Below are 16,420 nucleotides of genomic sequence, written 5' to 3' on the forward strand. Positions count from 1 at the left end.
AGTCCTAAAATTATTTGCAAATATTTCACTAATTGTTTTCAATAACCAATTAGAAACATATTTTGAAATGCCTATCCTAAAAGTGAATTGTGAATCTTTTTTCCATTTCTGGTATAAAATGTATTACTTTTTTTTCTACCCATATACAATGCTTTCTATTCTTTGGCATCGCTATTGCGTACAACAATGATATATCTTTATTTTATACTAGTTTCGGACGTCATATTTTTACTTTTTACACCGGGTTTCGCCAGTTATACATTTTTAACTTTTCTGGAATCTATTAATATTATTATTATGTGAAAGACTTATGCACTACTCAGCCTAGAGCTGGTAGTATTTACCTATCCTGGATACAAAGTATTGAAAGGATTTGACGATCATTTAACACAATAAACTTTGGCACTGTGTGTCAAGTATTCAATATTACAGCCTTCTGGATATCGGTGAAGGTGTTTTTTGTAATCCCAGGTTGGCGATGCTATCTTGCAGGGTATTAGGCACGGCGTCAGTTGCTGACATAATAACTGGGACTATTTCCACACTTTCGCCGTGCCACATCTGTTTAATCTCAATTGCGAGATCCACATATTTCGCCAATTCCTCCTGGTATTTGTTGAGAACGTTATGAGTATTCGGTATAGCTACATAGACAAGAAGGACTGAATTGACTCTTCTATCTACCACCACGATGTCAGGTCTGTACTTTTCTTGTAGTTATTCCTGTTATTAACTTGATCCTGGATAGCCATCATGAAGCCTCCGGTCTTTGGAAAGAGATTGCCGCTAGTAAGCCATTTGTTTGAAACTTCCTTGTCAACATGCGGTTGGTTGAGGTCATAATGATGTCTACCGTGTAGTACCTTTCGTTACCGCTTTTTCGGCTTCTCGGTGTCCAATACTATATTTAAAGTCAGATTCTGGCGATGCGAGGTTGAGGGGTGAATAATCTTTATCCGGTTTGGATATAATTCGGTGCAGAGTTGATATTTCCGATTTAGTATGAAAGAATTCACGTAGTTTCATTACCTCGACAGGTAGGTGTAGGTTAAAAAGGTCAATAAAGCCTCTCCCACCCTCTTTTCAGGGTAATGTTGTTCTAATAGTGGATGACTTCGGGTGGTGGTTGTTATTTCTCGTCATCATTGTTCGTGTCAACCTCTGAATACCCTTTAGATCTTTTTTCGTCCACTTCAGGATTGCAAAAGAGTACGTTAAAACAGGTGTGGCATAGGTATTGATTGCCCGAACTAAGTTGCCTGCATTTAATTCGAATTTCATAAGTGATTTCACTCTTTTGGTGTATTGATCCTGTATTCTAGCTTTTGTCTACTTGTGGTCCAGCAACTTAGCCTGTTGAATTCCTAGGTATTTGTAGGTTTCTCCGTTTTCCATCACCTGTATGATATCTCCGTTGGGAAGTTGTACATCTCCGTTCATTATAATGTCTTTCTCGATATGTAGAGTCTTGCACTTATACAGACCAAACTCCATATGTATATCGGTGGATAATCCATATGTTATATCGAGAAGATGATTTACTAATTTACTATAACGGCTTATATGGTTTTTATTGCAATATCCATTTTTCTTACTTATTTAACTTTTCTTATGTTGTAACATGCCATTCGGCTTGTTACGTTTTTCTTCAAATATTCTGAATATTTCTTTGTTAACGTATTGTATAGTCACTTCTGATTTATTTACTCTTACATTCGAGTTTTTGAAGAAATTAATTTATTTGTTATTTGCCTCCCACTCCAATCAAAGAATTCGAGGAAACTCCAGTTTCGCTATTAAATCGTCCTCTATCTATCTACACTCTAAAAGTGTTTAAGTGAAAGTAAATTTATTAAAGTTTGGTGATATCATTCTTTATATTTTTGGCAGGTTTTTCTTATATTTTCTTAACTTTGCTTTTGTGTTATAGTGCTCAAAAAATTCCAGTTATCTTTATTAATTTCCTTGTGTTTTGAGCAAATTCTGTATTTTTTGTTTAAATTCGTATTTTTTTATGTATTTGAGGAACAGAACGGTACTTAAAAGTATTTGATTTCCTTTTATGCGTTTAAAAATTTTGGCGGAGGTTCTTTAATAAACTAATTTCAAATTTTGGCGAAAAAACTGGCTGTCCAAATTGTCTTGTACATGGAAAACATTGCATGACTTAATAATGTTAATATGCTACAGAGGTGTCTCATGATTAATGTCGGTTTTTATATGTAAACGTCCTACTCCTTATTTCAAACATATCATAAGTTGTTAAGACTAGTCTCTAATTCTATGAAGAATACAATCATTCTTCCTTTCAATCATTCTCTCTCTCTGTCTTTGTTTATTGACGACGAAGTTCATTAAGGAGTACGATTAATATGAAATTCGTGAATTGTTAAGACATTATTAGAAATAAATTAATAATGGTGTTTTGGCCCATGAAGATCGTTCGCACTCAGGTCATCCAACTGCGTAAGATATTGAGGTTATAGGAGAAGAAGTAGAAAACTAACCTCATACCAGCAATCGAAGATTATCGGTCTTCCTGGGACCTCCTAAATATACCATAAATTCCAATTTAAAATCATTATATATGAGACCTATGAAATTCGTCGAATAGTGCCACACGAATTAACCGAGAGTCAAACGTTGAGTAGAAATGTGTAAACAGTCTTGTACTGTGTTTGCTATAATTATTAAGGTTAAGTGTACATTGAAGTCATACCAGTTATAAATGCCGAGGTATACAATATGGTTAGTTTAGGTTAGGTTAGGTTATTATTTTTGACGTCACTTATATAAGCGTGATGACGTAATAGCTAAAATTTTTCAATAGAAATGTGGGTGTTGTAATACATTATTTGAAAGGTCCATCTTATAACTATACAGTCATATTGTTTACCTTCAGCTAAAATATAGTGAGAAAGACGTGCCGCAAAATCTTCTCGAACCTTCTCTATACCTCAGTAGGTATCCTTTCTTTAGGAAAAATTATATTTTGTGGTCTGTATTGGTACACTTTACTTTTCATAAAAAGAAATCAAGAGGAGTCAAATCAGATGACCTAGGCGGTCATAATTATTCGTCTTCGACCCATTTACCGATTTGGAAAGACGTTGTTTAAGTACTTGCGTACCAAAACAGTGTGGTGTGTAGGCGCACCATCTTACTTCAGTTATAAATTGTTTCTGTTTGAAAACAACCAGTTTAATTCGGGTATCAAGTGGTTTTGAAGAAATTCTAAATATAGAGGACCTATTCAGGTTACTTCGAAAAGTATGGTCACATTTTCTGTAGCCCAATACCGATAAGTTTGTCCAAAATAGATAACAAACTATCATTGACTCAAAGAAAGAATACCTGTTGAGGAGGATGCATGAATAACTGCGAAAAATATAGAAAAGATTCGAGAAGAGTTCGAGGCAAGCATTTCCCATTGAATTACAGCTGAAGGATAACCATTTGAGCACTTAATTTGGATTTCGTGTATTTAATGGATAATACAATTTATTGTAATAATAAAGTTTATTAATCTTAGGTATTAAAAACAATGTAATACAACACCCATTTCCATTTAAAAATTTTAGCGGTAACGTCATTGCGCTCACATAGATGATGTCAAAAATAAGAAGGTATCCTTGTGAATAGCCTATTTAAAAATAAAAATTGACGGGTTTTCTTTAGTCGCAAATTGATGGAATAACGAACTTACTCCTTTCATTTGCACCATATTGTATATTGGACAGTTAATGCGAGTGTATGAGGTTTAATCGGGGAAATATGCATGTTAAGGTAACTGGAAGCCAGTTCTTTTGAAACAAAACAATGCTGAGGCACATACTGGGAAAGTTACGGAGAATGAGATCGAAGAATTTGGTGGTAATGAACTCCTACCGCATCCAACTTTATTCCAGACCTAGCAAATAGTTCTACGAAGGTTTCAAAGAGCTTGTTGAGCTGAACGTTGGGTTAAAACCAGAATAATCGAAAAAAATTAAATTGGGAAGAAATCGATCAAGTTGAAACTATTTCTTCACATAGAAATTTTTAAATATCGATCGATTCTGTTTCGAAACTTCGGCTAGCTTGTTGCCAAATATTAGAAGCAGATTCAGAATTAACTTTCAGTTTAATCAAATGTATACAATTAAATACATAAATGTTGGAATTACCTTGCCTATTAATTATGTTTTGAAATCATTTATTTCGCACGGAATGAAATCGAAGTATGCTACAATCGAATTATAGAGATTGATACATGGAACTGTTTTTGCGGAAAATTGGGCATCAAGATAACCCAAACTCGTCTTTAGGGCAACAATTAGTCACAACAAAAAATACTTTCCCATTATATACGCAAAAGTGACGATAATAAAAAGTGAGTGATTTATAATGTATAACACTGTACACAACTATTTTCCGGTGTATCAGAATGTTGAAATTAGCCTATTGAACATTATTCAAACATGTACATGCTTTTCAATATTTCATTTTCAAAATTTGTAAACCACTTATGTAGTATTGTGAATAATATTTTTTGAGTCTAATTCAGTATTTGAGAGACGAAATTCGTTATAAAATTTCATATTTACATTTTTGACTTCACGTTACATTTTCAGTTTGACAAAAAACGTATCTGAAATGTAATTACAGAAAAAAGTTAACTCTAATTCAAAACTTATTTTTAGTCAAAAATTGATATAAAAAATGACAAAAAATTAATGTATATTCTCCTTTTCTCTCCGTACATGAACAAATGATTAAAACGAAGTTAAAAATCAGCACGCGAATCTAAATTAATATAATGTAATTAAACTAAGTAGCAGACAAATCAAGACATTCGTTTTGATAACATTAGGGAATTTCCTAATTTCGATAATCATGGTCACGCATATACTCTAAATTGTTTTCAAAAACAATACCTTCGCTACCGCATACAAGAAGATTTCTTGATTAATTAATATCAACTATCAAATATATCATATATATAATATCAACTACAAAACTAAGAAAACAGTATTTATTTTTGATGTCATTAATTGCACTGCGAAGCTCTGCTAAAACTACGGGCATAAAGAAGAAACTGTGTAAGTTAGCATTAGCATCAGGGAGAGATGAAAGCGGATCATGAAAAGGAAGTAAACCCTTAGTGGACCAGGGTTTATTTTGCTTATTTTTGATAAGCCTGACGGGAAAAGAATTGGATACCAGACTAGTTAGTGTTTTTACGAATCTAGAAAATTTGAAGTCTACACCACCAGAGAGCATGTTCCAGTCAGTTGTTCCAAAAAGATACGGCATAATTTGTGAGAAGTATTTTTAATATTGGATTTTACCAAAAATTTTGTTTACACAGCTTCATGATCGGAGAGACCTGAATTAAAACACGAGATACATAGTCTTTAGTAATAGAACTAGTCTTAGTTATATGTATGACCATACCAAAAGAATAAGAAATTGACTGAAGATATTCTTGAACAGCACATACACACTGGAATAATCAATATTGAGATCGCCACATAGAATTACTTTGCTTTTTAGAGGTAAGGATTCCAGTAAAGTCAGTAGTTTGTGATAGAAAGTATTTACGTCAGCGTCAGGTGTTGTGTGAATACAAAAATATAGTCAGCATAAATGAGAGAGTTAGTGAGCTGTCTGGGATCATAACCTATGATGCATCTTTTGTGTTTCTCGTTTGTTGAAACGAAACAGTTTATTGGTAAGGCAAGCAGAAATCCCATATATGGGTAAGACAAGCAGAGGTCTTATCTATCTATGTTGATTTATAGAGATTTATAGCAGATTGGCAATTTGCAATCCTCCGTTTCTTGCGCTTTTGGTCCAAAGTGATCAAACATACTGACAGCTTACATATACATAATTTTTTAATAAATATATGGCAAATGCATTCCTTTGTTAGGCCAATAGCCTGTTCTATCTTTGACTGCAGTTGAGTACCATTTAGTCAACTTTTTCGATAATATTGCTGGTTGTCGCAGTTTTTAGCCGTCACGAGTGTTCGTCTTCAGTCTAGCTGATACTGAAGTCTATTCGAAGAAAAATAGTAAACAAAAACCATAATCAGTGTATGATCATGCCGTGAACATCACGGGCGAAACGGGGCGCGGCATTGTTGTTGGTTCAAATCATAGGCACCATTATATATCACAAATGAAGGGGCCAGTGCCGCATTGTTGCAAAAGCCACTAGATCAGATGTAGTACAATGACGGCATTGTATTATCATACTGCAATGAGATTGCTTGTATTTGTCTGTTGAGTAATTTTATTAAACATGTCTGAAACGGATACAGCTGATGACGTTGTTGACATTAGCTGTACTCCACCTAAGAAAAGAATTGAAAACCATCATTTTAACGCTATCGAAAAACAAATGATTGTAAATTTTTATAAAATAAAGATTAAAAGACCGATCAGGAAGGTAATATTTCAAAAACCATTTTACACGCATTTATTCAGTATCACCTGTATATGTATGTGTGTAATAGAATCTAAATAGTGAAAAAATGAATTTCCTTATATTTTATTATTATTTATGATTTCTTATTTGCTTGTCTAATTCTAAATAAGAAATTATTTGAGATTCTTAAATTTTTAAAGCCATATTGTGAGTCCTCTAAAATTTCATTCAAATAAAAGCTTGCTTCTGAAAAGATTGTTTCACTATTGTTTATTATTGGGTTAACTTAGATAATTTCTATATGCATTGCATTTCAAGAGAGTTCAATTAATAGCACATTTTATGTTGAGTTGTATACGTGCGTGGTTTTATAGGGAAAAATCTATTTTTGGAAAAGGAAAGAGACTAATAATTTGTCACACGGTAGTGAATATGGTTTTCTGTCATATGCTTTATAGGTATTTGAATCAAAAACAACCGGAGACTATAACGAGAAAATGGAGAGGTTTCTTTCGAAAATTGGTTTTCGAAAACTCTACAGAGGCTTAAAGAGAAATGTGTTGTCGTATTAAGCAATGCTTAATACGACACGAGGAAAATTCCGACAATGGCAACAAGAACAGCAGGTATTCAAGTATGGCTTACTTTTAAAAATATCAATTTTGATAAAATGATGGTTAGAGTAGATCTTAGAAATTGTCAAAGAGCATAAAAATAAGTATAACTCAAACATTATTGACGAAATGGCAAAAAAATGAGATAAACCATTTTACGATTACCGCCCTTCCATTGTGAACTCAATATCTTTGTGTTGATCCGCGTAAATGTGAAGAAATTTCATTCTAATGTTTCAATACACATATTTTTGAATTTTTCAATGAATGTGTTCTATATTTTGGCCGTTCACTTTGTATCTAGCGTTTACATTGTATATTTTTGTAATAATAATTGTGCATAATTATTTATAACTATATTATTAATCTGCTGTATGAAACCGCAAATTATTTCTCAAATGCGGTACTGTTAATGCTGGTTCAACTCTATTTTTCTTCAATAAATAGATTATACCACGTTTGGGTTTCGCTGCCTGTAATACTTAATGACAGCTCGATGTTTAATTTTTTTATTTTCAGAATAATTTTCACAAAGAATCCAATGGCTGAAATTTGAGGTTGGGAAATTTTAAGGGAACCCTAGTAATAAAATTTTTTATAGTTCAAATGCACCTGTAATTGGGACTTATTCCAACGAATACGTTTTTTATCAACTTACCGGAAGTATATGGTTGAGAATATTCTTTATCAGGACTGGTTAAATCTTTTTGGTCATCTTCGGGGTGGAGATGCTGCTTTGAGTCTCGCGGTGTGGAGTAGTTATCTAAAACTTCCACCTGAAACCAATATTACAAAAATTGAAAAAATGGAAATTATTTACTACTTTTTAGATTGTACTCGTAATATGCAATAAAATTATAATACCTTTGTCTAAGCTCTTATTTCTTTATGTTTCTAAATCGTTTTGATCTTAGGTCTCTTCTGATTCAAAATTAGTTTGTTCTTTATTTTTCCAAGACAGATAAAAATTTGACGTTTTGACCTGTTTTTATCAAAATATTACTTGACATTGACAATTTGCGTATTTATATTAATCAATAGATCACCATCATCATGAATATTAAAATAAAAATAATCTCGAGATAATTTAATTAGAATAGAGCGGTCAATTTTACTTAAATTATTTTGGTCTCTTTTATCATTGATAGCTTTCTCGTTCTTACGAATGTAAACCTTTTCTAAAAATTTTCTTTTTCGCGCAATGATCTTGTAATGATTGGATTACCCTACATAGGGCAGATATCTAAGTATTTAGGAAATATACTAAAAGGTCGATTATAAAGATTAAAAAATTCTTGAAACGGAATCAAATACATGAAAAAGGGAAATTTTTAGAAATGGTTCATAAGCACGAGAAAGCTATGAATGATAAGTAAAATTCACAGCTAATTTTGTAAATTCTAATACAACTGCGAAAAATTTTACTTACAGCTGCCACATATTTTTGAGATATGAAAACTGAGGAAAAATTAATTTTTTATTTCGAAGCAATTTTTAATTGTATTTTTATTTTGATATTCATGATGTAGGTGATTTATTGATATGAAAATTTGAGTAATTTTTTGATAAAGACCGCAATAGGTCAACATGTCAAATTTTTAGAAAATTATGAAAAAAACAAATAATGTTAAATAAGAAGACACCTAAAATCAAGACGATTTAGAAACATAAAAATGATAAATAACTTATACATTACAACTGAGAGTGGTTTACAAAATCTTTGAAAAAGATTATTATTCCTTAGTTAAATATATTTTCAAATTAATACAGAAACCTTTAATATAATAAATAAATTATAATAAAAACTTTGACATATGCTATTTTAGGATCCTTAATCCACCTCTGTTAGTATAATAAACAGTATTTAACGATACTTTCGACACGTTATCTGAAACGGTATTTAGTTACTACACCTTCCAGAACCCTCCGTTGACTGTTAAGTGACTGAAAGACAAAGGAATAATTAATCAAAAATAGATTTTTTGGCCGTGAACCATTACTCTAATTGTACCTCTCAACCTTTTTCACACGACCCTCCAGGGCCTAAAGCAAAGAAATATCTTTTAGGCATACCGAATTAAACATAATATGCAGTACCTTAAAAGCTTGGCTTTAATTAAGCGGGCAGATTTCCCTTGAGATCTATAAAAAGCTGGTTTGCTTATAAAATTTTGTCTTTTTAATGGTTTTGTTGAAATTTTCTTCATTATACAGTCACTTGACACTTCTTTGAATGACTGACAGTTCTACCTCCAATTAATAAAAGAAAAATATGTAAAGCAGTGATGGCAATAAAAGATACACCATTTTTATAAATAAAATTGATTGTTTTATGCTACTATTTGTAGTACTTATTCAAAAGCATAACTCAAGTTCAATAAATTTAATTTTCGAATGGAAACTTTTACTTTGAGTTTCGACAGTCATCTTATAAGTTATATGATAAGTTTTATAGCAATTGCGAAATACAATTTACTGCAAAAGTAGTATAGATTTCCCTGAAGCTTCATTCAGTAAATACGATCAACTTAAATAGAGACTGTACTCAGTAATTATATTTTTAACAAGCTGAGATAACTGTTAGCTTCAAGTCGATAACTTTCTATAAAAGAAGGTGACTTGAAAGCTTTCAAAAGTTTCTCGCTTAATTTAAATATTGATTGAACATCTAGACTTGAACAAAAAGTATTAATCAGTTTTCTTGATAAATATCTAAATGGAAATTGCTTTTCTACTTTACAAAATATAATATTCAGTATTTTCATATTTTCATATCGGCAACAAATTTTAAATGTTTAGAGTTTGCACGCCATGTTCAAATTATATATTTTTTCTATGCTTTATTAGCTCTGGATTTATTTGAAATTTCACACACATATCAAGGACCGATATCCATATAATAATTTCGTCTAGGGTTCACCAGGGTTGCAAGTAACGCAATATTTGGACTTAAAATGATAAGATGAATTCAAAATTTTGCACACTTGTAAAGGACCGACAATACACGAATTTCTTAATTCAACTTTCTTTTGGTCATGAAGAAACATCTATCGATTGAAAATTGTCATTTTGAATTGTGAATCAATCGTCTATCTACGTGGGTTGTCTGAAGATTTTATGAATATGAGTTGGGAATATATTTGTACTAGCTCAACGATTATGACCAAAATTTCAGCTATTTTGAATTGAATATTTGTTTTTGAAAGGCAATACGCCATCGCAAATAACAAAAAAGGCTTACTTCTATCTTTTCGACAACCCTGATGGTTTTTCAGATGTTTGAGCTGTTTGCTGCTAAACCAGCTTATTTTTTGGACAGTAAACGGATAAAAGCACTTGATTAAATAGCAGACTCTCCTCATGTAGTGATGAATATTATATAAAATAATTATATTGCGAATGATTCATGAATCTACCTCTTATTTTTGCCATTTATGAAATTAAGTTATAGCTGAAAAAATATTGAAAATCAAATTTAAAAATAGTAAATATTTTAATATTTAAGCTATTTCTATTCTATTGAAATATTTTAGATAATTTTTTTCACCCTCCCCTCATTTTAATCAATATTTCATACTTCAATTAACGTAATTGGGAATCACTCTTTTTTCAAAGGTTTCATACGTCTGTATTTGTTTTCTTGTATCTTTGATGATAATTATAATAAATACAAAGTAAAAATCTTTATTGGCAAGTTTTATTTTCTTACGATTTGTTCTATTTGTGCTAAAGTGGTTTTATAACTATATAACAAAAAAAAACTTATTTTCATGCTGCTAATTTTATCCAAGCCCCATTGGTGAATTTTTCAATAAAAATTCTAAGAGTCCTTAGCAAATAGCATTACTTGTCAGATATAATAAATTTAAACGTTGCATCAACATCTTCTTCTCTACAACTTTTTATTCTCTTTAGAGCGTCAAAGTATTGAGTTTCCAGTTTTCATTCTTTTATCCATTTTTCTACTCTTTTAGATCCTTTGCTACTTTATTCATCTGTTGTTTTGTTTTCCTTTGTCTTCCCCTTCATGTGCTACTTGTTGTATCAATGTTTTTTCCTTTCCTTCTTTCCTTATGTCTTTTTTCTTATTAAGCTTAGAGGTGTTCTCTTTATGTGTTCATGCCAGTTTAAACATCTTTCAAATATTTTGTTTCCTTATTTCTTATTCAATCCATCCCACTATTCTACTTTGTATCTTTTTGTTTATTTATTTGTCTCATTTCCTTAAATTAACATATACCTTTGTTTTTATGTCTCCGTCTTTTTATTTTTTCCCGAAAATCGTCTTATTTTTAGTATAGTGTTCCGGGTGTTCCGGGACTTGATATAAGAAATTAGGGAGTGAGGAGATGACGTGAAAATAACGCTGTGACGTAAATTTTTCCATTATAGGCCTTTAAAGTTACGAAATCAGAACTTATACTTAAGATTATTATCTAAATTATACATTAGAACATAAAGAGACATTATGGAGAAAATTCTCATGAATTATCAATCTCCTGTAAGTATTTTTAATAAATACTTACAGGAGATTGATAATACATTTGTTGGAGGAGTACTGTTTACTGATGAAGCTGGTTTCCCACGAGACAGATTTATTAATTCCCATATATTTATGGCAGCTGAAAATCCTCACGATACAATTCAAACAGAATTTAGTAGGTCCATATTTTTTTGATAATAGCCTGAATGGCCTACTATACTTAGAATTTCTCCAAAATGACTTCCCACCCATATTATGTGATATTCTTTAAACATTTGCAGGGACATGTGGTTCATGCAGGATGGAACCCCTCTCCACTCCTAGATGATGTGAAAAATTATCTTAATAATATTTTTCCTATTAGGTGGATGGGTCGGCGAGGTCCATTTGCATGATCACCACGTTTCCTTCAAATTGAATACAATGGATTCAATTTAAATTTTTGGGGATGTATTGAGAGCTTGGTATCTGCAACACCGGTAAACACAAGGAACGAAATGATCAATAGAATAAACTTCCATTGTGATGTTATAAGGCAGAATCTTGGAATGCTCTTTCAAGTTCAAATACATATCTTCCGTAGATTCCGGAACTGTGTAGAAATGTTAATTTTTTTTGTAAATAACACGATGTTCGACAGTATGTCATTCAATTATAAATTTATGATAACTTTCTTCTGAATGTCTCTTTATGGCGAACGGTTTCCTTGGCATGTACAACGATTTAAAATCTTCATATCTCCTATCATATCATAAATTTTATCGAGTTAAACTGTGATAGAAATATTATTCTTTAGTGACAAAATTCTAGTGTATATTTCAAACCCCATTAAAAGGAGCTCAGGGGGTGTTCAACGTTGTTGAAAACAAAAACTCGAACACGCTTTAAGGAAATATGTATTCAAGGCATACTTGTGATCCGTTAGCGGGAAAACAAAGAAATAGAAGTCACAGGAAATTTGAGAGCTACAGTTAAGAAATGAGATCCAATTACAAAGTGTCGGTGTTTATGACAAGGGATTTCGTTTGTTTAAGGAATAATATGTTCCGTCCAAAGAGTAGTCGGTAATGCTGTAATTAGAAACGTGTCTGTAAGACAATAATAGATTGTTATTTGATTAAAATAAATTTTTCTCCTTGACTATTTGTTGTTTTCTAATGGGTTATGTTTCAATTTATCTTGAGTGAGAAAAATATACAATGAAATGAGAATTTAGAAATAAATAAAAAATGTTGGTTTTAATCTTTTGTAATACCTAAACTATCAACATTGGTTTGATCATTATATATCTATAAAGGTTGAAAAGTTTTCTGCACGTATAATTTAAGTCATTCTTTATTTAACTGAATCCTTCAATGTCGATTTTATAGCGCAGTTTCCAATCTTCTTATAACTCTGGATGATAATGCTCCTTTCCATCATACCACAGTTGTGATTCTTGAAACTGAAGTGATCAATAAACATGCTTAAGACATGGCTGCTGTAATTTATCGTTATTCATGCTGCGAGAATATTTCAATAAGATGACGACATGAAGAGCTTGAACGAACGAACGAATGAAATTCTAAGTAAGTTATAAATATAAATGAAACTAATCGAAAATAGAATATTTTCAATAATACTCCCCATATTTATCATATTTCCAATAAAATGAGAAATTGGGTCAACCTTGAATAAGGTTTCATGTGATAATTCATTTGCTGCGTAGAAGTTTAATCCCGTGATCTCAATGAATCCATTCAATGGAGGCGTGTGAAGTTAACAATGTTTAATGAATTGAACTGAATAGGACTTTTAGTTTCCTGATGTATACTTGAATTACTAATACGTAGTGCGGTCCATGAGATCTTAGACTAACATAGAAAGAAAGGTCATAAATTTGAAAAACTGTGATTATTTTTTGATGTATTTCTCCTTTATTTGCACACACTTTTCATAACGTCTGACTAATGCTTCTATGCCATTATAAAAATATGATGCATCTTTAGAGTTAAAATGTTCGTACACCGCCTGTTAAATCTTTTACCCCTTAACAGCTTTGCGAACAAAAAATCGTCGAATGGTACCAGACCAGGGCTATAGGGTGGGTGTTGATGTCTGTGAAGTCTCGTTCGTGTACCTCGGAAAGCGAGACAGTGTGGACTGGAGCATTGCCTTAAGGTAATTGTATGTCTTGGCTGACTTTGCCGCGCCTTTATTCGATAATTTTTTGAGTCAATTAGCTTTGTACCTCAGAGTAATAAGCCGCGTTCACGTTTGTATTTTATTTTTTGAAGTTAATCAAAAGGAGGATACCCTCGCAGTCCCAAAATATTGTAGCCATCATTTTTTGGTGCTTTTCGTGACCATAGTTATATTATCCATGACAATTGATAGGATAACATTTTCTTGGTCCTCAGGACAAAACTTTAAAAATTGCCCACAATATTCTGTAAGCAGTTTTTGCACTGCGCTGATGATTTCAGTAACCCACCCGGCACTAGTTTTTGGAAATGCCGATCGATGCTGCAATTTTTTTTGTTTTTAGAGGCCACTAACAATTTCTTTCAATAATTTAATGTTTTCTGGAGTAGTTATCGTCACAGGACCTCCCGCACGTGGGTCAACGTCTAATAATTCTCGTCCCTAGTAGCCAAATTTGAGTTGTTAAAAATGATGCTCACAAGTCACATTTTATAAATGTGCAAAACTCAATTTAAGACATTTTTCGAAACGAAAAAATAGAGCCATATAATGCGATTCTTCTCAATTCCACCAAACACATTTATGCTCCATCGATTCTGACCATAGTATGGAAAAAATGCCTATTTTCAGTGTTATAATAGTGAAAGTTGTGACTATTCACTGGACAATTATTGTGAATGTAGATCAGTCTGTGAATAAAACAAATTTGAAAGAATCTATTCTGTAGTAGAAGTCACTGCCCTATAGAAAGATTGGATTAACTTAACAAGAATTCCTTGTCTTGGTCTTTTTTTATTCGTGTAAGCAATACTGGTTGTGGCATAGAATCTGGGCAGCACTGTTTCAAAACTTATCTTCATCTTCATCTTATGCAGATGGTTTCATTCCGGATATTTTTGTATATATACTTTTGACACTAGAAAAATATTTATTGCATCTTTTTAATTCTTCTTTGAATATAATATTGTTCCATAGTTTTGCGAAATTACTACAAAGTATTATCGTTAGAATAAAAACAAAGAATACTGGAATTGTCTAGCTGATCTATGCGATACTGTTATTAAAATGACAGACTCAAACATAATCTACGGTTTCATTTGTTATATATCTATATATTATCTAAATCTGTCAAAATTTTACATAAGGCGTCTGGATGAAAGTTGCTAATGTGAAATATAACTTTAGAGCTGTTAGAGATAAGGAACTTCTATGCACTTTGATACAAAACTAAAAGTGCTATTCGATGTTACATTATGAAATAATGGAACAACAAATATCAAGTTTGATCATTCAGGATATTCATCAGGATTGAATTTCTTCAGTTCCGTGAAAAATAAAATATCTCAAGAACAGCAAGACCCCATTCAAAGATGACCTAATTTTCTAAGTAAAATTTGAAAATATGATTGGATATACGATTTTTTTAACTACTTTTGGAACATCCTGTATAGCTTTAAATAATTTTAGATGTTATCCTTAATTGATGTTCATATGATAATAATAATAATAATAATAATAATAATAATAATAATAATAATAATAATAATAATAATAATATTACCGTTTGCTCGGAAAAGACCCTATAAATTCACATAGGAGCGACTGTTGTGCCTATTCAATAATTTTATTGAGATTTCTGAGTTTTATTGTAATATTAATTTCTACAGGGTGTTTCTATATTAGACCGATAACGCTCTACCACAGAGAGATCTCAATAAATGATTCATTTTGATATAAGCGTTGTTGGTCGAATATAGAAACACCTTGTATAAGAGATTATTATCATTATTTAATCATATTTTTATTGATTTCAAACATCCTCGTTTATCCAATCTGATTCTACATTATCGCTTTTTTAATCTTAAGAGAAAACACTTCTGCACGGTACAAATCTCTCAAAGTATAATATTTACGTTCATGTTTTGCGACAACCTGCGGCGCATATATATTTCGAGAGCTTAAAGGCACTGGCCACAGCCAATAATTTTAGCATGATGGTGGAAATTCTCCCTACGTCCCTTACTTATCGGATTATTCGACGTGGAAACTGGCAGGGTTTGGTATGTTTTATATTCGTTCTTATTTTTATTTGTTCAAGAGTGCGTTGTTTTGGTTTACCGTGTATCAGGTGTAGAAACCGTGTATCGTCTGGCATCAATACGTTCAATGTGGCAGACAAAAACGAATAATATGAAGTATAAACATAGAAAGCACAAGACGCACAGAAATCAAATATTTAGAATCGATAACGAGTATAAAACAAACTAGAGGGCGCCCTAGACGGATGGGGTAAAAAACGTGTAGTGCGTTGGGTAACTAGATATCTTGTCAATGCACGTCCCAAAACACGTTTTTTTCTCGTGCCGAAAACCTTGTGTGACGAAAAACAGGAGAAAAGTCTCAATTTCAAATTAAATTAAAACAAAACTCCGACTGAGTGCTATAAATTGTTGCAAGAGACCTATGGGGACAATTCTCTATCTTATGCGCGTGTTTTTGAGTGGTATAAACGCTTTAGTGAGTGCCGAGAGAGCACTGAGGATGACCAGCGCCCAGGTCGCCCTGTGACTGTTTCAACTCCGGAAACAGTGACCAAAATCAACCAAATTGTGCATGCAGATCGTCGAATGAGCATCCGGATGATTGCCGATGCTGTAAATGCTATTGTTAGTGATTGTTAGGTAATGGAGAAGATAATTTTCAACAACTTCCTTTAGATCAAATG

At 32.0% G+C, this 16,420-nt stretch overlaps 1 protein-coding gene across 1 annotated transcript in view; it reads right to left on the reverse strand.

Moving 5' to 3' along the window:
- Positions 1-16,420, reverse strand: part of LOC130891778 (uncharacterized) — a 220,256-nt gene that overhangs the window by 39,902 nt on the left and 163,934 nt on the right. The window contains exon 3 of the mRNA XM_057796776.1: positions 7,687-7,804. Coding sequence (XP_057652759.1) covers positions 7,687-7,804 — 118 coding nt within the window. The remainder of the gene's footprint in view (positions 1-7,686; positions 7,805-16,420) is intronic.

Source organism: Diorhabda carinulata, chromosome 1 (assembly GCF_026250575.1).
Source record: "Diorhabda carinulata isolate Delta chromosome 1, icDioCari1.1, whole genome shotgun sequence".
NCBI classification, from domain to species: domain Eukaryota; kingdom Metazoa; phylum Arthropoda; class Insecta; order Coleoptera; family Chrysomelidae; genus Diorhabda; species Diorhabda carinulata.